The following is a 25146-nucleotide window of genomic DNA, read 5'->3' as shown; positions in this document are numbered from 1 at the left end:
CACGATTCCCAGGATTTGGGGTGGGGTGGAGAACCTGCTTTACAGGTGTGCTGTGTATGCACCTTGGGGACCACATTCTCACCTGGACAGCCTTCTGGGGCTGCACACCAGAGGTGAAACAGCGAGCAAAATCAATGAATGTAAATTTAAACTTTGTACAGTAGGCTACTTTCTATTCCTACTCACACCAACCAGACAACCAAGGGGCAAAGAACAGATTGCAGCCAAGAAAATGCACCGATGAGAGATATGAAGTAGGGTCAGTGAGGGGTTAGGCTGAGGAGATGTGGTCTGGGGAAAGAGTCCCAAGGCTCATACAGAGAGCTGGAGAGCTGCATTTGGTCCCCAGGCCTGAAGTTCCCAATCCCTAGTTTATGTAATGTGGAAAGCTGCCTTACATGAATCGCAATATTGCTCCATCTAGCTCAGCATTGGCTACACTGACCGGCAGCAGCCCTCTCATATTTCAGATGGAGGTGTGCATTCACAGTCCTATCTAGAGATGCTGGGGACTGAACCTAGGGCTCTCTGCAAGCAAAGGAGATGTTCTACCATTGGGCTACAGCCCTTTGGTTCTCCTACTGAACTACAGCTAGAAGGAAAAGCACTTTCTTTTTCCCAGGAACACTCTTTATTGCTACGGTTCTGGGGGAAACCCAGCAGGGCTTAGCAACTAAGCCAGTCATGAAAACCATGAAAAGCAAGAGAGTAAAAGAGGCAGGAGTGGGGATCTGGACAATTTAGTTTTGACAGCACTAATTCTGGACTGGGCATTCTGTATCAAGGGAGTGGGAGTCAGACAATGCTTTGGGTAAACCCTGCAAGGCCTTGAGTCAGGGCAACGTGCTCATCTGGGGAGAAAGATGACCTGTCTGGCGTCTCTGGCAAAGCCTGGAGAACACTGGAGTTGACAAATATCTTCACAGCTTTCTTCAGATACCTTTGGTAAAATTCCAAGCGTTGAACTGACCACTGGAAAACAGGAATCCCTGGTGGGAGAGTGTTTACATTGAAATGAAGTGTTCTCCTGTCTATAAAATCGCCCCGTTGCTTTTAATCAGCTGTACCCACTTAACTTTATTACAAATATTGTCATTGAATCTTCAAACGTTACTTCAAAGGGCCACAAATAAAACAGAAGACATTTTCTAGTGGGTTAGTTTGCGTCTTTACTCAGCATTCAATGGCCCCCTGGTGCCAGCTCTGTGAATCGCAGCTCAAGAGCTGAATCCAGAGCTCAAAGACTGGAATAGACTTTTGGATCAAACAGCAGGTATTTGTGAAAACAAACTACTCAAGGCTTATTGTTACAGTTACCTCACGGTCAAAGCTACAATTTCCTTTCTCAATCCATGACATCATAATCCAAACCAGTTTTTTACCTTGCTTTCTGGACCTTTTTCATTCATAATTGCCACATAAAGATTCTTCTCCGCTCATTCCTATGCATGAGTAGAATAGGGCTTCCTCCCAAGTATGTGTGGTATTTCAGCATTAGTCTTAAATTGTTGTTTAAAGACAAAATACTCCTGTCCTGATTCACCCCTTCCTTTCCACCCAAAAGTATTTATTTAAGGTATTTATAGGCCACTCTTCATTTTATCAATTCCAGTGTGGTTTGCAAATAGTTAAAAAGACTGACTTCCCAGCTTCTTTTCCACACTCAGTATCCCCCTGCCTTGGATCTTGCACTTATCCTCTTGCTGAATCCTGCGTGATTTGACTCTGCACCACCTTCCTGCTCTTCACACCTTGCTTCTTCATTCCAAATCCCAGAAGTATGACATCCTTCAGTGGTTACAACTGCCTTCCTCCACCTCCTGCTCCAGTGAATGAGGTAAGGTGGGTCGGTGTAGCCCTTCTCAGCGGTGGGTCATCTGGGATAGTGATTCCCAACTCCCCCAAACCCATTTGAACTTTGCTGTATTGGAATGCTGTACTTCAAAAAAACTATGCCATCAGTATATTTAAAAGTAACCTTAAACCACTGAGGCTTACTCCTCCTGCGCAAGATTGTAAGATTGGGAATTCTAAATGGAGGTATCCATGGTGACAATTGAAGCAGGGTGCTCTTTTATTCTGAATTTCTTATTTCAGAACACTTTGTCTCTGGCAGGATCCAGTGGGGTGGGAGCACAGAATAGCTTCCCAACAGGAGAGTCACTACTGCTTATTAGGATGGGGAGAGGCACTATGCTGTCTGTAAAGCCCTGACCTCACCGCCACTTCCCTCTCCCAGTAAGTAGCAGTGGCTCCCTTGGACAAGTCACTCCTGGTCTCTGCCTCTGCAGATCATTGCCTCTGTCTCCACCCACCTCTGGCTTGTACCCTGAACAGATGAGCCCTGAAAAAATTCAGCCCTTGACAGACAACACAGCTGACCACTCCTGTTCTGGAAGATACACATGCTGGAGTTTGGCTAGTGCTCTGGATGCTCTCTGCCTTCCGAAAGGTCAATAGAGATGACAACAGCTTCATTGCTGCCTTTTAATTTTCTGCAAGCATTACTTAACCAAGGCTGTGTACTTCGTTGAGATTCATGAGTAATGTGCATTAGCAAGCTGGAAATGGTTTATAAAGCATTTAATTGCATGTGATGCAGCCAAGTATTTTGTCCTTCTTTCAGGGTCCTTGCTGATGTGTTCCCAAGAGACCACAACTTCCCATCACCACTTTAGGAACAACTCATCCTTTAATGGTTTCTTTTTCATGCTGACTAAAGATGGTGGCAGGAAGCCACTGTTGCTAAATATGTTTATCTCTCCATCTGACAGCCCTGACAGTGCAATGCTGTTTGCATGGCAAGGAGTTGTGGTAACTGCAAAAAAGGCCACTGTGTGTTAAATGGCATTCCCAGCCTTTAATTTGATACAGATTAAGGGGAAATTGTTTGAAAAGCTGTAATAAGCTAAAATGACAAATTAATATTAACCTTTAGAATATGAAAAGCCTCACTTGACTTTGAATAACAATGACATGTACATCATATACATCCATAGTTTGTCACAGTTTATTCTAAGTAGGGTTAAATGGAATACAGTGGTACCTTGCAAGACGAAATTAATTCGTTCTGCGAGTTTTTTCGCCTTGCGATTTTTTTCGTCTTGCGAAGCACGGATTTTGGAAAAGCTTCAAAAATCACCAAAGTCTTCAAAAACCTCAAAAAAGGCTACCACACCGCGTGCTATGAGTTGCTCCTCGAAGTCAAGTCGCAACTGCACCCCGAATGCACGGTTTCAAGAAAAAGGAAACAAACTTGCAAGACAAAGGAAACAAACTTGCAAGACGTTTTCATCTTGCGAAGCAAGCCCATAGGGAAATCTGTCTTGCGAAGCAACTCAAAAAACGAAAAACTCTTTTGTCTTGCGAGTTTTTCGTCTTACGAGGCATTCGTCTTGCGAGGTACCACTGTATTTGAAAGGCAAACCATTTCATGGGAGGGGGGAATGCCCCAAGTTCCCTGAAGCGCCCTCTACCTTTTTGCATATGTGTACATATTTACATATCCTCTTGGTACTTCAGCCCCACTTTTCTTCTTTCATATACCATCTTGATGCTAGCAATGCAACCCCAATTGGGGACCAAGTCTGCAAATGTAATGTGTGAACAGGAAAAAATGCTGATGCAATTTTTGATTAAATATGCATGAAACTGGGCCTTAAAGTTTTAAAATAAGTTTTGCAAATGATGGACTGTATGATTTTAAAGTTCAGAATGGCAGAAAGTGAGGAGGAATTAAAGAACCTTTTAATGAGGGTGAAAGAGGAGAGCGCAAAATATGGTCTGAAGCTCAACATCAAAAAAACGAAGATCATGGCCACTGGTCCCATCACCTCCTGGCAAATAGAAGGGGAAGAAATGGAGGCAGTGAGAGATTTTACTTTCTTAGGCTCCATGATCACTGCAGATGGTGACAGTAGTCACGAAATTAAAAGACGCCTGCTCCTTGGGAGAAAGGCAATGGCAAACCTAGACAGCGTCTTAAAAAGCAGAGACATCACCTTGCCAACAAAGGTACGTATAGTTAAAGCTATGGTTTTCCCAGTAGTGATGTATGGAAGCGAGAGCTGGACCATAAAGAAGGCTGATCGCCGAAGAATTGATGCTTCTGAATTATGGTGCTGGAGGAGACTCTTGAGAGTCCCATGGACTGCAAGAAGATCAAACGTATCCATTCTTAAGGAAATCAGCCCTGAGTGCTCACTGGAAGGACAGATCGTGAAGTCGAGGCTCCAATACTTTGGCCACCTCATGAGAAGAGAAGACTCCCTGGAAAAGACCCTGATGTTGGGAAAGATGGAGGGCACAAGGAGAAGGGGACGACAGAGGACAAGATGGTTGGACAGTGTTCTCAAAGCTACAAACATGAGCCTGACCAAACTGCGGGAGGCAGTGGAAGACAGGAGTGCCTGGCGTGCTCTGGTCCATGGGGTCACGAAGAGTCGGAAACGACTAAACAACAACAACAAAGTTCAGAATATACAAGCACTGAATATATAGCACTGACCCTGTCTTCAATATTTCCCTAGTGTGCAGAGGAAGAGCAGAAGCATGTGGGTCCATGAGGCTTGACTTGTAAACGAGCACAATATGCAAGACTTAATAGTGACTTTACTGCTTGCCTTCATGTAGGTTGAAAGTTAATGCAGAGGCCTTAAGTTAGTGCTGAAGGTTTTTTTTATCCTAGAACTCTGATTTATGTCTAGCATTCAGTTAATATAGACATTCTCAAAATAATAATCATAGTATCAACACCACCAATACAACACACACACACACACACACACACACACACACAAATTGTTGCTGTCGCTGCCAGTTTCACAAATGGCTTGATTTAAAGGCAAAATAAAACAAAACCACCCAGGTTTCTACAGACATTTATTTCTGCATAATTCAAGTATGCCTCTCGCATGTACTGTTCTTGTAGCACCAAATGTAATGTTTATCTTGGCATTTTAATTGGTTTTTAATTAATGGGATTCATTATTAGACCAGTCTCTAGTACACTCTGCTTCACGTATGAAATGGTGGCAATAAATCAGGGTTGCTCAGCCTATTAAGAATTTACAGCTGCTTTCCTTTGCAGAATAGGCTCTTTTTGGTGTGTACCTATCTCCCAATGCAACCAAGTAAGCTGTGCTGTTACAGTACAAGCGTAACAAGCAGTTCAATCTGATTAGAAACCAAATCCCTCTTCAATTGGATAGTCAAAAATAAGTAAATAAAGCAGCCTTGGTTTTAAACACTTGCCTGGCAGCTATAGGTGACCAGGACCTCAATGGAGGTGAGTGTGCCAGCTCTTAGGCTGGTGTGGTGAAGATGCCCAGAATGGATCTGCTTGCCTCCAAGTGATGGCAGTAGAGGTAGCTCAGGATACTATGGATTTACACTTGCCTGTTTGGGCTTCTGCCTGCTGTTGGGTAGATGCACCAGCAGAGCTTCCAGGCTAACAGCAGAGGCTGGCAAAGCAGGGGGACACCTCTGCTCCATCCAAACCCCCTGCAGCATGGTGGACTGGAGGGTTGGATTGCTCTGTAAATAAATAAATAAATCTTCAAGAAGAAAAGGAATTTCTCCTTCATAGACGAAATCTTCGCATAACCAGCTTCCTTGCATTAACCCCACTTCATACGTTCTCTTACTGGTAAGCTTGTTGCTGCTCCCAGTTGCCCTCACGCCAGTCAGATACTGTAATGTCTTAATGTAGGGTTGCCATATTTCATAAATTGAAAGTCTGGACACAAAAGTTGTTGAGCTGTGTTTTTTTGCAAGATCTCAAAGAAGATTTTTTTAAAGGAAATTCGTCAAAAATCTACACTTCCAACATGGGTTGCCATATATCCAGATTTTCCTGGACATTTAAAGCGATTTTCCGTCCAGACACTGTTTCTGAGGCTGAATCCTGGCAATGTCTGGGAAATTCTGGACAAATGGCAACCCTACTTGATGTATCCTGTACAGATGAACAGCAAATAACATCTAAACCTGAAAAGTATTTTTTGCCCATCCATCTTTCTTTGGGCACTCACTTTTTGTGTGCCTTGACTCTGCCTTGTCGTATCTGTAGATCAGGCTTGTTTAATTATCTCCTACTTTTCAAAGGTAGTGGCAGCAGGATTCATGAATTTGAAAAATAAATGAATCACATTTTAAATGGGTGCATGGGACCTCAAAGCACTTTATAAAGAAAATAAAGCAAGAGAATTATTAATAAAACAACTATTTAAAAACAATTTTTAAAATCAATTATCAGCATCAATTGCAGTTGGTAAAAGTTACAGGTAGGTAGCTGTGTTGGTCTGCCATAGTTGAAACAAAATAAATAAATAAATAAATAAAAAATTCCTTCCAGCAGTACCTTAGAGACCAACTAAGTTAGTTATTGGTATGAGCTTTTGTGTGCATGCACCCTTGTTCAGATACACTGAAACAGAAGTCACCAGACCCTTATATATATAGTGAGAGGGTGGGGAGCGGTATTACTCAGAAGGGTGGTGGGAATGGTAAAAGGCATTTCTAGCCACTGAGGCTAGCTGAGCCTCCTGTGACATAACTGGGTCCAGAAGCACCCTCAGACTACAAGCCTGTTCCTTCAGCAGCAGCACAACCCCCACCCAGAGAAGGAAGTTGACCAATTTCTCAGATACTACTAACTCACAGTACTTCTGTCTTGCTAGGATTCAAGCTCAGCTTGTTTTTCCTCATCCATCTCACCACTGCTTCCAAGCACTGGCCCAGGGACAACATGGCATCTCTTGATTCAGATGTTATGAAGAAATAGAGCTGTGTACCGATAATGCCTTGCCACCAAACTCCTAATGACCACTCCCAGTGGCTTCATATAGATATTACAGAATTATAGAATCACAGAGTTGGAAGGGACCATCTAGTCCAACTCCCTGTAACGTAGGAATCTTAACTAAAATATCAATAACAGATGGCCACCCAACCTCTGCTTTAAAACTACCAATGAAGGAGAGTCCACAACCTCCCAAGGGAGTCTGTTTCAGTGTTGAACAGCTCTTACTGTCAGAAAGTTCTTCAGTCTAGCACTGAAGACAAGAAAGTGCCCTGCATCATACCATAATGTAGCCACCAAAGGGCTGAGAAGCACTCTTATAGTGCTGCTCTCTGGATTTGGTCCCAAAGCTAGGATTGGAACCACTGTTAAACAGTGGTCCCGATTCCTATTCCCAGTTTAGGATGATACCATGGTCAAAAGCTGATGAGAGATCAAGAAGCAGGAGCAAGTTTGCACTTCCCTGTCCCACTCTCTGTAAAAGTAATCCATCAGGGCAACCAAGGCAGGCTCAGCCCCGTGGCCAGGCCTGAACATGGACTGGAAAGGATCTACATTACCTGTCACCCAAGAATTTCCGGTTGTTAAAATTGCAGTGCATGTTTTTCTTATACATCTAGTATGCTGAATTATGGTTACAGGTTTCTTTCCTTATAACCCATTTTCTGCCATGCATGCAGTTATACAAACATTTCAAAGTATCTCAAGGTAATTTTTATAAAACGGTTTGCTCACTCTGTGTTGGTTCATGACACATGATAAAGTTGCTTAACTAGGCACAGAGGCAACTAGCAGCTTTGAGCAACAAAGCTCTGATAAGTATGAGCAATAGGGAGAGAGGTGTGTTGTCAAACACACCCCATATCAAAAGGAGCAACTCATTTAGCCCTTTTCTTGTCATGGGTCACGGCAGCTGGAAATGAGCAGCATGTCAACAAAGAGGCATCTTGGCACTGCCAAACTGGTTTCTGAAAAAGCAGGCAAGAGGATGACACACCCAAAGATGGACTACTGTTGCCATGATCCATGCAAATCTTCTGAAAAACTAATTTGTGCTGGTATAACATCCCTATGTGAAAAAAGGTGTAACATCCTCATATGAATTTCTCATGTGATTTTCGGGCGTGGTTCCTACAGTATATTTATTTTAACACAAGGGTGGGGAATCATTATCAGTCTGAGGGCCGCATTTCCTCATAGGGAAATTTCCAGGGGCCAGTGGCCAGTGATGGGCAGGGCCAGAGGATGGAGGGATGGACTCTCACGTTTGCACAATGGGCTACATTCCAGCCATGAAAAGGGCAGAGGTTTCCACACACACTTTTGCATATAAGTGTCTCTCCACCCTCCAATAAAGCACTTATAGGAACAGGCATTATTATAGGCCACTTCAGCCAGGCAAACACAAGGAGGGTGTAGTGCAGAATGGCCTAGGGAGAGACCCAAAGGCCTTAAAAAGAAGCTGAGGTCATACCTGGTTTTCCTCACCTGTCTTAATCATTAAAAAGAGCCACTGAAGCACCACACAAACCTCTGCTATACATTAATAAAGCTCCATTATATTTTGGGACCTAAGAATTCATCAGGTTATTCCAGTAGTCTTCTATTTTTTAAATTGGACATTTAAATATTGTATTGCTACCACAAGGGACATGGGTGGCGCTGTGGTCAAACCCACTGAGCCTCTTGGGCTTGCTGATCAGAAGGTCGGTGGTTCGAATCCCTGCGACAGGGCGAGCTCCCGTTGCTCGGTTCCTGCTCCTGCCCAACTAGCAGTTCGAAAGCACGCCAAAAAAGTGCAAGTAGATAAATAGGTACCACTCTGGCGGGAAGGTAAATGGCGTTTCCGTGCGTTACTCTAGTTTCAGTGTTCCGTTGAGCCAGAAGTGGCTTAGTCATGCTGGCCACATGACCCGGAAAGCTGTCTGCAGACAAACGCCAGCTCCCTTGGCCTGTAAAGCAAAATGATCACCGCAACCCCAGAGGCGTCTGCGACTGGACTTAACTGTCAGGTGTCCTTTACCTTTACCTTTATTGCTCCCACACTATTTTTTTACTGCCTCGCCAAAGCCTAGCATGATGATAAAAGGGTCAGTTCTGTATGAGCAGGCAAGGCTCTCTAATGCCAGATTTCTTAGCCAGAACATTATAGCTGTTCAGTAACATATAGAAAGTCAAATCACAGACCTTGGTAATTGGTCAATTAAAAAACTGAACAGATAATACAGTTTAGTCTCAAGCCTTTTTACACAAAACCAGTTCACTTCAATGACTGTTTGAACCTGTGCAATATTTTTGACAATAAGGCTGAGGAATATTTTTGACAATAAGGCTGCTATTAGCTGTTTCACATTCAAGCTCTCCTCTGAGAGCATCTAAATGTGTGAGAAAAACATTTATCCTTTCCTAGGGTGATCAGATGCTTCCGTTTCTAAGGAAAACAACTGGGCCTCTTGGGCCTCTGCTTGATCTTCCCCTTCTGTCATATGCCATGTAATCAAAGGCAGAAAAAGTCAAAATTACAAGGAGAAAGATTTCAACTAAAGGCTTATAGATGACTGCTGCCGGACAGCTGGGTTTTGGACTGAGAAGCTCCAATAAGAATTGGGGGCCCTCTAGACAACCTGTTTATGGCGTATTCATCCTGATATGCTTACCTAAAGCTTACATGAATATTAGATTGTATCCAGTCTTTATTGAACTTATGTTCTGATTGCTTTGTTGAGTGTTTGTACAATGAGCATTTGCTCTGCATTCATCCCGATTGGCTTGTGGGATGTTCGTACATCTTTCCCTTAATCGTTCCTTCATTCTGCACTTTTCAATGCATTTCCCTGTCACTTTCTAAACTGCAAAAAGTCAGACCCTTTTCTAAAGTGGATTTTTGTGTGTGCAGTTTAATTTATTTTAACTGCACAAACCTAAAATTGTGGCATGCACTTGAATTCCTCCTGCAAAATAGTGAAAGTTTGGAGGTGCCCTCCAATCACTGTGGTGGTAATTATGGGAATGCTACAGTTTTGGAATCTGCTTTTAGTGCTGGCCTTTCTATTCCCAATAGCAATGCAAAGTCTCTGTGTTAGTTAACAGGCAGGGAATGGCAAGACCTGAGTTGCCTCACTTGATGTTCTGCCAGATCCTTCCTGTGGCATCACTCCCCTTCCTGTATCAGGGGTTGGATGGGGAGAGGTTTCTGACTGGTCTTTTGTCACAACTCTGCAAAAGAGCTAGTATCTGCCTTGCAGGAAGAAAAGGGGCAAACTGGTCATTACAGGACTGAGTCCTGTCCTTTCCTGGAGGACCTGTTTTCTTTTGGGCTCTTGAACCACCATGTAAGCCCAATCCTATGCATTTTCAAACCAATAATAAAACTGGAGAAGGAAAATATAACAACAGACTTGCTCTACTGTATATGGAAATACTATACTATTAATTCTGGCAACCAATCCGTTCTAAAGCTTAAGTTACAGAGCCCAGTCATATGTGTATCTAATCACAGTGCTGGTTTAGTCCTGCTCAGCAGTGGCACGTGAGGGTGTGTGTAGAGTGGCAGTGGTGCCTTTATGGTGGTAATAAAGCAGTCGCCAGCATGAGGCAGGCTTGCAGTGAGGCTGGGGGAGGTGCAGGTTGGATGTAGCAGCCCCTCAAATGAACATGTATCTATGGGGCTGCTGCCACAAACCCAAATCTCTCTGAACTGTGCAACCACCTCACCTTGCCCCATCCAGCGAGTGGCAGCAGTACCCCAATCAGAAAGGCCCTGCTGCTGCTCCACCCCACTCATGTCCTGTCGCTGGTCTCGCTGACTTGTGTGTTACCTCATGGAATGCCCAGCTGCCTTCAGTCTTGTGTTCCTCACTACATTCTACATCTATCAGCCTTGTTCCTCCTATGCACAGTGTAGCACTGCTTCCATGTGCCATTCTTTCTATAAAAGCAGATAGGTGTACACTTCTGTGTGGTGTCCCCAACTTCAGTATCAAACTCGAACCTTACAAGAATAGAGGACTATGGCTGAAAATACAAGGTAAAGTGTGTCTGAACAAAGTCTAAATTGTAAGTTAACATGTAGGGAGACTGTAAAATGGGAGACTAATGGTTGGACCAAAAGCTGTGCTTCTGATCATGGGAGGAACCTTTCTTCAAATGTAAGAGACTTTGATCCAGCAGACCAACAAACAGAGGAGGTGTTTTGTTTTGCTTTGCTTTGTTCCCCCCCCCCCCTCAGCCATGGGCATAGCCAGGATTTATTTTGGGGGGGGGGCAGGTTTTATGGGGAGGTGAACCAAGTTATCTGTGACACAATTGGTCAGTTAGTTAAGCATTTTTATTTCTTTACTTGATTTGGGGGAGGGCAGCTGCCACCCTGCACCTTGCCTGCAGCCTCCCAATGCCACCTTGCCCACTGTTTTCTGTATTTAAAATATTTGGAGTACTGCAATGTGAAGAAGGAATTCGTGAAAATTGTCTCCTACCTCTGTTTGTGGGAGTCTCTGCTGAAACAAAGGTTTTGGATCCAACTCATGGTGCATAAGCTGAGGTAGCTGCACAAAATCAAGGTAAAATAGTTTAAAAATTAAATAAAAATGTATTCAAAAATGAGAAAACAAGAACCAAAGAGAACAAAATAATCAAGTCAGCAGTAACATTTCTGAAAAATCAACAACTAATATAATCTACACAATTCTGTTTTGTTTTTGTTTGAAGGATACAATACACTTATTTTCCTCTATGTAACAAGATGATATCAGTTTAGTGCTGAAATTGAGAAAACAGAAGGGCTCATTAATTTCAAGTCATGACACTGAAGATGCATATCTCCAAATATGAGGCGCCTAATAATGCATTCATTGACTCAACATATACTGAGAAAGCCAAGCATACTCAAGTTATAATGTCCATGTTGGCAAGAAAGAGTGAACTCACACTTTCCACAGCTCACTGAAATACCAAGTAGTTCATGAATGTCATTTATAAAATATGCAAGAAAGAACGAGATGACGCATGTTCACAGCAATGGTTACAATGTTCATGCTGAACAAATTTAATATGGAAATTATGTATGCTGAATGCAGTTGAGAGAGAATGCCATCTGTGAGTTATGGATGTCATGACCAATGCAGTCCATTTGTCCAATGTAAATTTAATAACAAAACAAATGTGGAAGTACTCTACCTTCTAAGGAACATAAGCTTTGCTATACAGTGGTGCCTCACAAGACGAAATTAATTCGTTCCGCGAGTTGCTTCGTCTTGCGATTTTTTCGTCTTGCGGAGCACGGATTCCCCGGGTATTAACGGCTTTAAGAAAAAGGAAGCAAACCCACAAGACATTTTCGTCTTGTGAAGCAAGCCCATAGGGAAATTCGTCTTGCGAAGCACCTTGAAAAACGGAAAACCCTTTCGTCTAGCGAGTTTTTCGTCTTGTGAGGCATTTGTCTTGCGGGGCACCACTGTAGTAGGTCTCCTGAAATCTCACGCATTTGTTATTTATCCATCAATATATATATATATATAAAATGTGAATGCAGGAATTATCTTCTACTTTCATTAGCCCCACAACAGAAACTTGAGGGCAAGATAAGGGTTTGAATGTTCAAATCTCCCTCTACTTCAAAGCTCGCTGGCAAATAAGGTACAGTTATAGTGGTATTATTCCTATCCTGTGTTATGCTTATCATAAGAAAATATTTATATAAGAAAATATTTATATAAGAAAATATTTAAAATAACCACTAGGTGGCATGCCAATTCTGGCCATTGGCAAAACCAATTAATCAACATTGATCATATGGGAAGAAGGAAAATTATAAAACAGGAGGCTTCCAGTTCTAATAAATAAAATTTCTAGTAACTTTTTATACTTCTATTCTTATCACTTGTGGAGTAACAACAGTAAGAAGGCAAACCTTGGATGAACTGAAAAATATTTCTTAATTTGAAGAAAGGCCCACAAAATTTGGAGAAATACATGCCCTACCTAGAAACCATTACAGTGGTACCTCGGGTTAAGTACTTAATTCGTTCCGGAGGTCCGTTCTTAACCTGAAACTGTTCTTAACCTGAAGCACCACTTTAGCTAATGGGGCCTCCTGCTGACGCTGCGCCGTCACTGCATGATTTCTGTTCTCACCCTGAACCAAAGTTCTTAACCTGAAGCAATTTCTGGGTTAACGGAGTCTGTAACCTGAAGTGTATGTAACCCGAGGTACCACTGTATTTTCAACCCAGCATTATTTGTTTACTCTAATAACATTTGTATTTAACGGCTTTAATCCTCAGAGATGTCCATTGTTATATATACCACAAAACTTTTTTATTTGAAAGTGAATTGGACTGGATATGGGAAGCAGGACTGACTACAACTGATAGATTCAGTCTGTGGCAAGGGCTATGCACCAGAAACAAAATACATATTGGATCCATTAGATTGGCTTGGAACTGCTTCCATTTTCCACAAGTCAATATGATGGCACTGTGGGCAAATAGGAAGTTTTTATAGCTTCCAATTATGCCTGACTGCTTATAGTGAATTCAGTGCAATTCCCTCAATTGCATAAATTGCAAAGAACAACAAAAAAAGGTGTTGCTGGACCACAGAACAAGTAGAAAACAATCTAACAGAATTATTAAATAAAGCATGTATGAATAATCTCTGTGATTGGAGCTGGAAAAATATTACCAATCAACACTAGTGGGCTTGTCCACACTTAACTTTTGCCCCACTTTTTCCAGGCACAGGTCCATGCTTTAAACCTCTGTGTTCCAGCATTACTTTTTTCAGGTTTTCCATGAAAAAAGTAGAGATAGCGCAATCCTGTATGTATGAACTCAGAATCAAATCTCATGGGGTTCAATGGTACTTACTCTCAAGCAGATATAGGACTGCAAACTGAATCAGATTCCTACATCCATGCAACTGCAAAGCTGCATTATGTGGCATGACATTAATATGCAAGAACTACGGTAAATAGCATAGAACCAGCAGCTGCACTTTGGTTCAGTCAGTGGTTGCCAGGATGGGTGCAACTTAGTTCAGTTTCCTGATACAACTATAGGTTTAGTTCAACCCTTGCACCTTAAAGATATTCAGTGGCCCTTTTAAATTCACAGCACAATTCTTTGCATGTCTACTCAGAAGTAAATTTAATGGTGCTTGCTCCTAGAGTGTGTAGGATTGTAGCCCAAGTCATAGTTATAGGGACTTTCCTTCCCTTGTCTAGTCATACCAATTTTGGAGAGGTGTTAGTGGGAACAGCATGATACTAAAAGGTGACAGAATATTAGTTTATTAGTCCAGAGCAAAAGGGCATTATTTTGCGTGTGCTCCTAACAGTGTTATCCTCTGCTTATTCTATGTGCTTAACATTGCATTTACTTAGGCTTGCCATATGTCAGGGAAATTCCTGACATGTCCTGGTTTTTGGGAGGCATCAGGGGATTTTTTTTGCCAAATCAGCAGTGTCAGGGAAAACCTGGGTGTATGGCAACATGATAGAAAAAGCAGGGGAAACAGAACCCAAAGCTTAAAAGTACTATTTTGGGGGGAGATTTCAGCAATTGGGGCTTGTTCCCAAAAAGAACTCAACTACTTTGAGGGTGTCAGGAATTTTACTTTTTGAAATATGGCAGCCCTACACTTACTTATCCGAGTTTAAGCTCCACCAAAACTGTGGAACCTATTTCTGAGCAAACAGGAATAAGAATGGCTGATTTACTTGGAAGTAGATCTCACTGCAATAAAGGGAATTCATTTTGAAATATAAGCAATGGTTATGGAATGGTTGCCATTATTCCCACACTATCTGCGTTGTGGAGGGAGGATATAGGGTAATCAGGAGATTAAAAAGAAAAAGCTAATTGCTACCTTGCCATAAAACGCCTGGGCAAAGCATATAGTATTCAAGTCTTCTGAGTATCCATGACGACCGCTTTTCTAATACAGGATGACGGGGTTGAGTAAGTCTGCACACACCCTTATAAAGCATATCTGAAGCCTTCCCTCAAGTAATGATGGGAACAGTACTCTTCATAAGAGTTCCAGTGCCCACCAACCTTTAACAAGGTCTTTGGAAGGAGGAGGCCGGGGGGGGGGGGCGACGAATTCGCTTTAAACCGTTGGCGGGTTCGCAGCCTCAGCAGCGCGAGCATCAACATCAGCTGCGGGGAAATGTGCCTATCAAACGTTATGCTGCATGAATGCGCCTGACTGCCTCCTCCCACCCCACCTTCTCTCTCTCTCCACACAGGAATGGCCCTCGCGGAGGAACCCCTGCGAACAAGAGAGCCGCGAGCGCCGCCATTTCCCTCAGGCAACTGCGGCGACGGCCCAAAGCGGAAGCTCTGCCGGGCAGCGCGCGGCGTCGCCGGAAACAACGTCACGCCCCGCGCGACCGAGCCTGCCCCTGCGAGATAGGCCTGGGAAGCCCCGTGCGCTTCCTTTTCTCTTCCGCTCTCGCTGACGGCAAGGTGGGTGATCCGTGGGGCTCCGGCCTTTTCCCGGTCGCGGCGTTTAACGCGGGTCTCGCGAGCTGGTCTCTCACTCGCCCGTCTCTTTGTGCTTTTCTCCCCTCCCTCAGGCGCCATGCCGGCTAAGGGACCCCTCCAGAGCGTGCAGGTCTTCGGCAGGAAGGTGAGGCTGGCGGGGCCGAGGGGGTTGGTGGTGGTTGGGCCTTGGCGACTCTTGGGCTGTACAGGGGGAGGGAGGGAGGGAGGGAGCGGGTATCTTCTCGGTTCCTTCTGCCCCGTGAGTCTCGGCTGCTGCGGTGGAGGCGCCGCGTGTCTCCTTTCCCTAGCGCGCCTCGGCTCCCTCACATAATTCACTGTCCCCTTTTTCCCCGCCGCCCAAAAATAAAGTAACTGCAGCTGCTTGGGTGGAGGGCGAATTGGATTCAGCGTCCCCTGCTCCTCCCGACGAGTTGTCTCGTTTTCTCATAACTTGGCGGGGTGATGGGAGGTCCTTCTCCACGTGGCTTTTATAAGGCTCCCCCCCTTTTTTTTACTTAGGCGCCAGGCAAATACATCTCCCTCCCTTTGCCTTCTGAAAAGCTTACAGTGTAATTTAAAAAAAAAAATCGAGTTTTGTTTTATTGTCTATTTGAAAGGGGTGTTTCTGCTTTGGTTTGCTTCAGTTTTCCGTATTAGTTTGCATTATTCTTAATGTTATGTCAATAGTATTCGTTTCCCCTTTCTATATTGTTAACTGCCCTACCCCAGCCTTGGTATATAATAAGGTCACATGTGACATGGAGTACACCCTCGCTTTCTTATAGTGGGTCTTTGCCACTCCACTGCTCCACCAGTGCTGAAGTCCGGAGTTGTCCATAAGAACATAAAAAAAGAAGAGTATTGAATTGGGATGAGGGCCCATATAGCCCCAACATCCTGTTCCTGTAATAGCTTGTGCAAATGTCTATTGGAAGCAGAGCATGAATGCAACACTGCACTCTCATCAGTTGTGGTTCCCAGCAATTTTGTGGTGTTGATCTCTGCAGCGTTTTTTTCTTTTAAAAGGATTTACATTGCATAATGAGAAATGAGGATAGGATTTTATAGATATATGTAAATAGCAGAAGCTGCACTGAAGTATGAGCCAGATCTAACAGCTACTGAAAGTGGTTTTAGTAGTAGTAATAATAATAAATTTAATAATAAAAATAATAATAAATAGTGATCTGTATATAGGGGTTGCTTCATAATTATATTTTAAAATGGGAAAGATACAATTAATGCTGCTCAACTATATACTGTATGTTAGAATTGTTCTTGTTTTTTCCCTACCTTGTTTTAGAAAACTGCTACAGCAGTTGCTCACTGCAAAAGAGGAAATGGCCTCATTAAGGTGAATGGAAGGCCTCTGGAAATGATAGAGCCTAGAACTCTGCAGTACAAAGTAAGTTTCTACTTTCATTTTAGCATCATGAAATGCTTGTTGTATAGAGGTACCACCTAGCGTACTAGTACTAACTGAACACCCCCCCCCCCCCAGTAAATAAAAGTGTCTTGGTATGCAATTACCTATTGTGAGGGTGGACTCCGTGAATAAGGCATCTACCACTGCTTCCTAACAGTCATTGCAGTGTGACTGCCCCTTTAACATTTGGGGTAGTGTTATACTTTGGAAATCACTATGGTAAGGGGGTGTCAGGAATTTGAAGGCAAATAGGGCAGTGTTGCGTGTTTCTGTGCCATTGAATACTAGACAAGCCTCTCTCTTTTTTTTACGCTGAGGTGGGGGGAGTATGAGGCTTTCTCGTTGTTGTTGGACTCCGCATCTTTCCCAGCCATCATGGCCCGTGGTTGGGGATTATGGGAACAGTAGCCTCACAGCCTCTGGATGGCCACATGTTGGCCGCTCTGGTTTAGACCACCAGTACTGTATTTTTGCAGTGCAATGGAGAAGTAGGACTGAAGTGGGTATCTGGGTAAATAATCAAATCTGGTCAGAGTGGCTGGGGCAACCCAATCAGATGGACAGGGTACAAGTATTTATACATACATTTTATACCACTAAATCAAGATGAAAAAATGGTCTCAAAACAGTGCACATAACAGTGAAAACATAAATAGGCAAATATGAAAGCAACATAACTGGGTCACATGGTAGGGTAAGGTGATGTAAATAAAAATGTTTTAAGCTGATGTCTAAAACTAAACACAGGAAACACTTGTCAGATACACAGATACTACAGTATAGGTGCTAAATACCTCATCTCTTGTGGCTTCCAGACATGTCATAAAGGGGACAGGTTAGCGATTTTTTTCTAGCAGATTTCACAGAATGACTAGGAACGTATGGAGAGAAGTGGTGCTTCAGGTAGATTGAACAGTAAAAAAAATAATTTGCATTCTAGGCGGTGATGCAGTCATGCACTGAAGTAATTAAAAGCACAATCATTCTTACTGTATCCCTGGGATGCAACCCTGTGCATATTTAGCTGGAAGTAATTCACACCAAGCACAGTGGGACTTTTGAGTGATCTACTCTCCTTTCCTACATACAGTAGGTTCAGCCTGATAAACATGTATTGGATGGACATAGAGCAGGCTTACTAATTTTTTGTAATTGCTACATCAGAACTTGTAGTTGCACTGCTAATTAAAGTGTACTGAGATCATGCGTGCTTAAATATTCTTTTTATAACTTTTTATAAATTTTATAACTTCTTTCTCCAGCTGCTTGAACCAGTTCTCCTTTTGGGCAAGGAGCGCTTTGCAGGAGTCGACATCAGAGTCCGTGTGAAGGGTGGAGGTCACGTAGCACAAATATATGGTATGACTTATAAGCAATACTTATTCATTTGGGCTGAAAAAGAACTGACATTTGTTTACATATATTAGCCGCTTCCTAAAATGCTCATAAGTATTTCAAATCCACCTTCGTACAATTATAGATGTTATAAGAATATTGATAGGTCTAGAATCCCATCTATTAAATTTGCCAGCTAGTTCTTGTATCGGGTTTTTCCCCCTCTCAAATTTATACATGAGATCCCAGATCAAAAGAGAGCAGGAGTGTGCAGAATAGTATTGCTGTAGATGTGTACAAGTATATACAATATATGTGCATAGTCATACTAGCTCAGAGGTACTACCTAAATATCCCCAGTCACCCCATAGTTATGTGCTCTGATTTGCATTTCACCTTGCTAACCAGATTGTATCTAGTGCTAATTGTTGCTTTCTTCTGCAGCAATTCGGCAGTCTATTTCCAAAGCGCTGGTGGCTTATTACCAGAAATGTAAGTTTCTCCATTTAACTTTTTTTCTTGTCTCTTACAAATGCATAACTTCAGACCAGCTGTGTAGAGCGACAGTTTGTAGAGTATTATTGGTATTTAATTGTACTGTTCTGAGCCAGATCCAGCATTGCACATAAGTGAATGTTTTGAGGACTAATGCAAGTATTACTTTGTTTTCCCAAGATGTTGATGAAGCTTCCAAGAAGGAGATAAAGGATATCCTTATCCAGTACGATAGGACGCTTTTGGTTGCTGATCCTCGTCGTTGTGAATCCAAGAAGTTTGGTGGACCTGGTGCTCGTGCACGTTACCAGAAGTCTTACCGTTAAAAGAAAACTGTGCATTTGTTCAGTCTTTTAAATAAAGATGGAGAAAACTGAATTCTTGTGTTTGTCTGAAAACTTTACACAATTCTCTATATTTGGGTGTTCAAGAAGAAAATTTATCAGTTGGTTGAAGTTACAGGATATAACTCCAATGTGTAGAACACGTTTTTAATTTGCATAGTCCTTCCTGTTGTGAGATCAGGGAATATTAATGGGTCAAGGGACTTCAAGGGATCACAAAAGAAGCAGTGGATGTGATTGCTTCTGGATGTCTCCTCTTTCCTGGCACTTGTCCATTATTTGGTAAGGAGTCTGAGTAGCAAAGTAGAGCATTTTAGAAGCACCAAAAAGGTAAATGCAGAAGTTATATCATCACTGTTGCTGCTACTAGTTGTCTTGAGGTACAATTGCATGGATGAAAGTCAATACATTAAGAGATTTCTTCTCAGGAAAGTGTGTATAAGACTGCAGTTGTCGAATTAATTCCACCGTGTGATTATACAGGGTGAGTCCTTTAAAAGAGGTCCCGTGGATACAGAGTACACACGTTCCACGGGCCCTCTTAAAAGACTCGCCCCTTATATAGGTAACTGATGGAGCAAAGTTATTGGAAACTAGCCTCTACAAATTGTGTTTGACTCTTAGAAGTCCCAGAGCTCTGATTACAGATGGCTGCTGTTGCCCCACATGATAAGCCTGCACACTTGCTTTTTCCCATACAGTTGTGCACCTATAGTTTTTGAGGCAGCACTAGTGTGTATATCACAATGGACATCTCTGAGGAATAAAGCAGTTACTTAAGACAATGCTGGGTTCTTGGCAATAAAGTAGTGATAATTTTCTAAATGTTATCCTAACAGCTCATGTGCACTGCATCAAATAGAAATGCCTAGTGCAGATTTTCTAACCACGCATCATTACCATTTTGACCAAGGCCAAGATAAACATGCTAGTAAGGCTCTATAGCCTATTATTTTCATAATGTGCCTACTAAATTTATCCTAGAAATTCATCAGGGTTCTTCCTCAGTGTCTGGCATATGCCTGTGAGTTTCATAATAAGGTTTTGATAATGCCAGTGCTGAAAAAAAGATTTGTAATCCTTGTCCTGAGACTTCCAGAAATTTTAAGTGGTAGAGAACTGGCCTAGGGTCTTCAAATATTCCCTGTTTTGTTTGGAGGGCGCCACATTGACTTCCTTTGCTCTAATTTCCTTCCATGCACACTAAGTAAAGGTAAAGGGACCCCTGACCATTAGGTCCAGTCGTGGCTGACTGGGGTTGCAGCGCTCATCTCGCTTTATTGGCCGAGGGAGCCAGCATACAGCTTCTGAGTCGTGACCAGCATGACTAGGCCACTTCTGGCAAACTAGGGCAGCACACGGAAATGCTGTTTACCTTCCCACCGGAGCGGTACCTATTTATCTACTTGAACTTTGACGTGCTTTCAAACTGCAAGTTTGGCAAGAGCAGGGATCAAGCAACGGGAGCTCACCCTGTCACGGGGATTTGAACCACCGACCTTCTGATCAGCAAATCCTAGGCTCTGTGGTTTTACCCACAGCGCCACCCGTGTCCCCTTCCATGCACACTACCATTCTGTTAATAGGTTCTCACAAGAGCCAACTGGATCAGGCCAAAGGCACTTCTAGGCCAATACTCGGTGGCCAACCAGATGGCCATGGGAAGCATGAAAGCAGGACCTGAGTGCAACACTACTTTCTGTACTTGTGATTCCCAACAACAGATTTCGAGCACGCTACTCAGAGACAAAAAATGAAATTCAAATCTCTCATTCCTCTCTTTTGTAGAGGATGTTCTGTTTGTCAATATCTAATAGAGACAGAGATGTGCTGCTTTCCATTAATAGAATATTTTAGAATGTTACAGGATTTGCTGGGAGCTGTTCATTATTGACAACCAGATTTTGTTCTCTTATTGGTAACCTAATTTCTAAAAATTGAGGTTTGTATTGATCGTAATATAAATAAATCAGAGATGCTGCACCCTCCCAATGTTGGAGGTGATGGCCGAAACAATAAGTCAGTATGCTACTGTTGGGTATTTTAGTTCTACAGCAAACCTTTTTAGAACTAAAATACCCAACAGATGAAGTTAGACAACAGATCAACAGAGCCAGACTGATACCCAGAGAGAACTTGCTGCAAGACAGACCCAAAAAAGAAAATAACAGAACACCTCTAGTCATCACATACAGCTCCCAAGTTAAAACAGTACAACGCATCATCAGAGATCTACAACCTCTCCTGGACAATGACAGTTCTCTTTCTCAAGCTCTGGGAGGAAGACCTTTCATTGCCTACAGACAGCCACCCAGTCTTAAACAACTCCTAACCCACAATAATACTACAACCAGACCTAACACGGACACTGGCACCAGAGCCTGCAATAAACCCAGATGCCAACTTTGCTGCCACATACACCCGGACAACACCATTACTGGCCCCAACAACATCACACATACCATCTCGGGACTATTTAATTGCTCATCGTCTAACATTGTGTATGCCATAAAATGCCAACAGTGTCCTTCAGCTCTCTATATTGGACAAACAGGCCAGACCTTACGCCAAAGAATAAACGGACATAAATCGGACATCAGGAATCACAAGACAGAGAAACCAGTAGGAGAACATTTCAATCTCCCAGGACATTCTATACAAGATCTCAAAGTAGCTGTTTTACTACAAAGGAATTTCAGAAATAGACTGGAAAGAGAAGCTGCTGAATTACAACTTATCACCAAACTCAAAACCATGGAGAAACCTGGTCTGAACAAAGACCTTGGATTCTTATCTCATTATACATGACAAAGCCATTTTTCACCTTTTCACCCCTTGCTTTTTCCTGTAAGACCTATTGCAGTCGTTAAGAGTCGTCAACAGGCTCATCACAGCTATCTGCCAATCACCCATTCCCACCACCCTTCTGAGTAATACCCCTCCCCACCTTCTCACTATATAGAAGAGTCTGGAAACTTCTGTTTCAGTGTATCTGAAGAAGTGTGCATGCACACGAAAGCTCATACCAAGAACTGACTTAGTTGGTCTTTAAGGTGCTAATGGAAGGAATTTGTTTTGTTTTGACTATGGCAGACCAACACGGCTACCTATCTGTAACTGATAATCTTGTATCCTCAGTTCTGAAAAGGAAATTGCACAATCTTCTGCATCTAATTAGAAGCAAATCCTATTGAGTTAATGGGGCTTTCTCTTAGGTAAATGGACATAGGACTGCAGCATCCCATTTGTGCTGTTGCCTTGTTACTAAGTTCATATGGTATCTAGTAAGGGTAAAGGGACCCCTGACCATTAGGTCCAGTCGTGGCCGACTCTGGGGTTGCGGCGCTCATCTCGCTTTATTGGCCGAGGGAGCCAGCGTACAGCTTCCGGGTCATGTGGCCAGCATGATTAAGCCGTTTTATTTCCTGCTTGCACTTTGACGTGCTTTCAAACTGCTAGGTTGGCAGGAGCAGGGACCAAGCAACGGGAGCTCACCCTGTCTCGGGGATTCAAACCACCAACCTTCTGATCGTCAAGTCCTAGGCTCTGTGGTTTAACCCACAGCGCCACCCGCGTCCCCTAGTATTTAGTAGGCATTCCTTATTTGGTTTGGGACCCATTTCAAGCAGGATTGCTGTGGCCCCAGCCTGACTTGGGCTCTGAAGTGTGGGCCTTGCAGGCAGCAAGTGGTGGGGTGGGGAGAGATGATGTGCGTGAAACTTCCTGCATCAGTCTTATTCTTCCTCGTAACCTGATTGCTCCCCTGCTTTTGACAAGTCCAGATCACTCGGAGTGGACTTTCACCAGTCTGGAAGAATCCCAGTTGAATCCAACTCATTTCAGGATTTGTCCAGATGGGTGTCACAGCCCTGGTAACTAGGACTGCAAACACAATTAATTCCTTGTTCTCTGTGAGCATTAATGTTGATGAACCCGTAGGGGAGAGGCATGAAGCAGAAGAGGTTGTGGTGGTTATACTCTGTATTTTGGTATTTTCACTGGGCTTTCTTGTCTGCAAAAGCGCTACATAGTATTACGCAACCACGGCATTATCTCAAGTGATCACTTACTTGCTACCCAAAATGCGGAGGGCCACAATGGCTTTGTGTAAATCCACAGCAACAATAAGCTTATAAGCTTTTAAATAATATTAGCGTCAACATGTTACATTTAGCTCCTCTAATGACCGAGCATACTTTTTGACCGTGTGGAAGGATTTGCATGATGCAATCAAGAAGAGCCAGAGTGGGATTACAGCTAGAAATACTAATCATTATTGAGGCTGTGGTTGCTGTTTTCACATCCCTTCAGGTAAAGAACTTGCCCATGTTCTCTTCTGAAATACTTGCTAAATACAGGAAGTCTGGTGATATAACCTTGTCCTTGTCAGATCATTTTGCTTGTTTATTTATACTTGCAAAGCTTGCGTTTTACCAAAATGGCCCCCGGTTGAATTACAAAAAATATCGCAATGAAAACAAGTACAGTGTGTATTAAAATAAGTAAAACCACGACACCAATCATTATTAGAATAAAAGCACAGCAGCGAGGAGGGAAGAGAAAACTCCACCAAAGGCTTGGGCAAAGAAATGTGTCTTGATCAGTTGTCAAAAAGCATACTGTGATGGTGCAAGTTGTACAACCTGGGGTCCGACATGTCAGCTCAGAGGGGCCAATGCACTTTTGGACCCCACAATGTTTTTTTGGAGGGGGCCGGACCCCCTCAATGTTCAGAGGGCATTCGGCTCTGCCCCCCTGCCTCCTTGCAACATCACAGGAGTGATGTCAGGAGATCATCTCAGGCCCCCTCAGTCTTCTTGAGAAGATGGCGCCTCTGCCTGGGGTCTACCACAAGCAAGATCCTTTTATGTTTTCATTGAACCAGGAAGGGTGGCAGACCTACCAGCAGGCCTCCCTTAGCTTAACATCCAAACATGTTGATGTGGGGGTGGGATATGCTCCTGTTGCATGACATTCTGACAAGATTCCAAAACCAGGGACTGTCAGCATCACCCTTGAGCCAGTGCCACCCACTGGACTCATCCACTTCAGCACCGACTGGGCCAGGCGAGCTGGGGTAGCACTTCCAGAGACCACCTTCTGCAGGAACAGGTCTAAGTGCTGTGGACTCACAACTCAGAGTTGTGAGCACCAGATTCACTTCCGAAGACAGTCGTTGCATAGCAGAGTACAGCAGAGCATAAACCACTCGGAGAACAGCTCTGTAGAATAACTACTTTTATTCTATCTACAACAACTATTATACAAACTATATACAGAGCTAAATGGAGAAGCTGAACTGCACTGAGTGTCTGCAGCTGCTCTTAGCAGCAACCTTATCTATACAGAGATAACACACACTCTCTCTAAGAGTCTCTCTCTTTGATGTGAGGCTGGAGCGGAATAAGTAGTGAGCAGAAACCGCCCCCTCCTGTCTGGAGAATTAGCAGAGAACATCAGCAGATTCTTGGAATGGGAGGGGTGAAATCTCTTCAGGGACTAGTGTTCCCCTAGCCCCATCACTTGAATGGAACACATTCCTTTGCATCTCTTATGAGAGTTATTGAACTATTCTGATCAAGAGACGGTTGTTCTGTCACTTGATATGGTTCCTTATCTGACGTCTTTGAGAGCCCTAAACACACATCAGAATGGCGTTGCTTATTTGTGTAGACTATGCACGATGTAAGAGAGAGGATTGCGGTCACGTTTCAGAAATTCAGGTTAAACCCATTACAAATGGATGCTTGCTTGATGCAAATTGACATCATTGCTATTGAAACAAATGTGCTTCAAAGACGAACGTTTCTGCATGTTTGAACTCTTAAGTTGTGGTTGTAAGATGGAGAGGGGGAGGAACTCTTGGTCAGTGAAGGCTTCAAAGCAGACAGATGCAAAATGATCTCTCAAAGTAATGTGGCACAGAAAGATTTCTTTCTGTGTCACTGTCCCCAAGCGTTATAAAGGGTTGATTCAGTCCAAAAGAGGAGTAGGAGCGTCAGGTCTCGTGTAACTAATACTGACTCAGGTAAGGAGCTACCATGCATTACTAATGAGAGAAACCCAGCCAGAGCGCATGCTGCGTTTCCAAAGCTCTAAAAAAGTGAGTGTGGCAAGAAAGCTCCGTTTTGCTTCCCCCTCCCCCCCTTTTTATTTCAGTTTACCAAATTTACAAAAGATCTGCGGAGGACGTTAACTTTTAAGATGCCATCATAGTTAAGGGCACCAGTCTGGACACTTTCCATCTTAAGAAGTTAC

The 25146-nt window shown here is 43.1% G+C and overlaps 1 protein-coding gene and 2 long non-coding RNA genes across 6 annotated transcripts in view; 2 read left to right on the top strand and 1 right to left on the bottom strand.

The window, feature by feature from the left end:
- The window catches only part of LOC309351201, a 34386-nt gene extending 31355 nt beyond the window's left edge, over positions 1 to 3031 (top strand). The window contains exons 3-4 of one of the 2 annotated variants that reach the window (XR_014160747.1): positions 1668 to 1837; positions 2292 to 3031. This is a non-coding gene — a long non-coding RNA (uncharacterized lncRNA). Of the gene's footprint in view, positions 1 to 1667; positions 2179 to 2291 lie in introns of those variants that run through there. The other variant, XR_014160748.1, reaches the window with a different exon arrangement.
- The window catches only part of LOC309351197, a 28747-nt gene extending 13629 nt beyond the window's left edge, over positions 1 to 15118 (bottom strand). The window contains exons 1-2 of one of the 3 annotated variants that reach the window (XR_014160737.1): positions 15030 to 15118; positions 11278 to 11346 (exon numbers count right to left, since the gene is read on the bottom strand). This is a non-coding gene — a long non-coding RNA (uncharacterized lncRNA). The other 2 variants (XR_014160738.1, XR_014160739.1) reach the window with 2 other exon arrangements.
- A 67-nt stretch (positions 15119 to 15185) lies between these two features.
- Positions 15186 to 18922, top strand: RPS16 (ribosomal protein S16). The gene is made up of 6 exons (XM_081878598.1): positions 15186 to 15270; positions 15381 to 15433; positions 16592 to 16693; positions 17977 to 18073; positions 18494 to 18541; positions 18725 to 18922. The coding sequence occupies exons 2-6, from the start codon at positions 15386 to 15388 to the stop codon at positions 18868 to 18870; spliced, it is 441 nt and encodes a 146-aa protein (XP_081734724.1). The 5' UTR covers positions 15186 to 15270; positions 15381 to 15385; the 3' UTR covers positions 18871 to 18922.
- Positions 18923 to 25146: the final 6224 nt, after the last annotated feature.

The sequence above is a fragment of the Podarcis erhardii genome (genome assembly GCF_964252035.2).
Source record: "Podarcis erhardii genome assembly, chromosome: 10".
Classification (NCBI taxonomy): domain Eukaryota; kingdom Metazoa; phylum Chordata; class Lepidosauria; order Squamata; family Lacertidae; genus Podarcis; species Podarcis erhardii.
This window is presented reverse-complemented; position numbering and strand designations above follow the sequence as displayed.

Excerpts from the sequence above, each read along its gene's own strand:
- RPS16 (XM_081878598.1), top strand. The coding sequence starts at position 15,386 with ATGCCGGCTAAGGGACCCCTCCAGAGCGTGCAGGTCTTCGGCAGGAAG. Across the intron at positions 15,434-16,591 it reads TGCAGGTCTTCGGCAGGAAG|AAAACTGCTACAGCAGTTGC; the intron begins GTGAGGCTGGCG and ends ACCTTGTTTTAG. Across the intron at positions 18,074-18,493 it reads TCACGTAGCACAAATATATG|CAATTCGGCAGTCTATTTCC; the intron begins GTATGACTTATA and ends TTTCTTCTGCAG.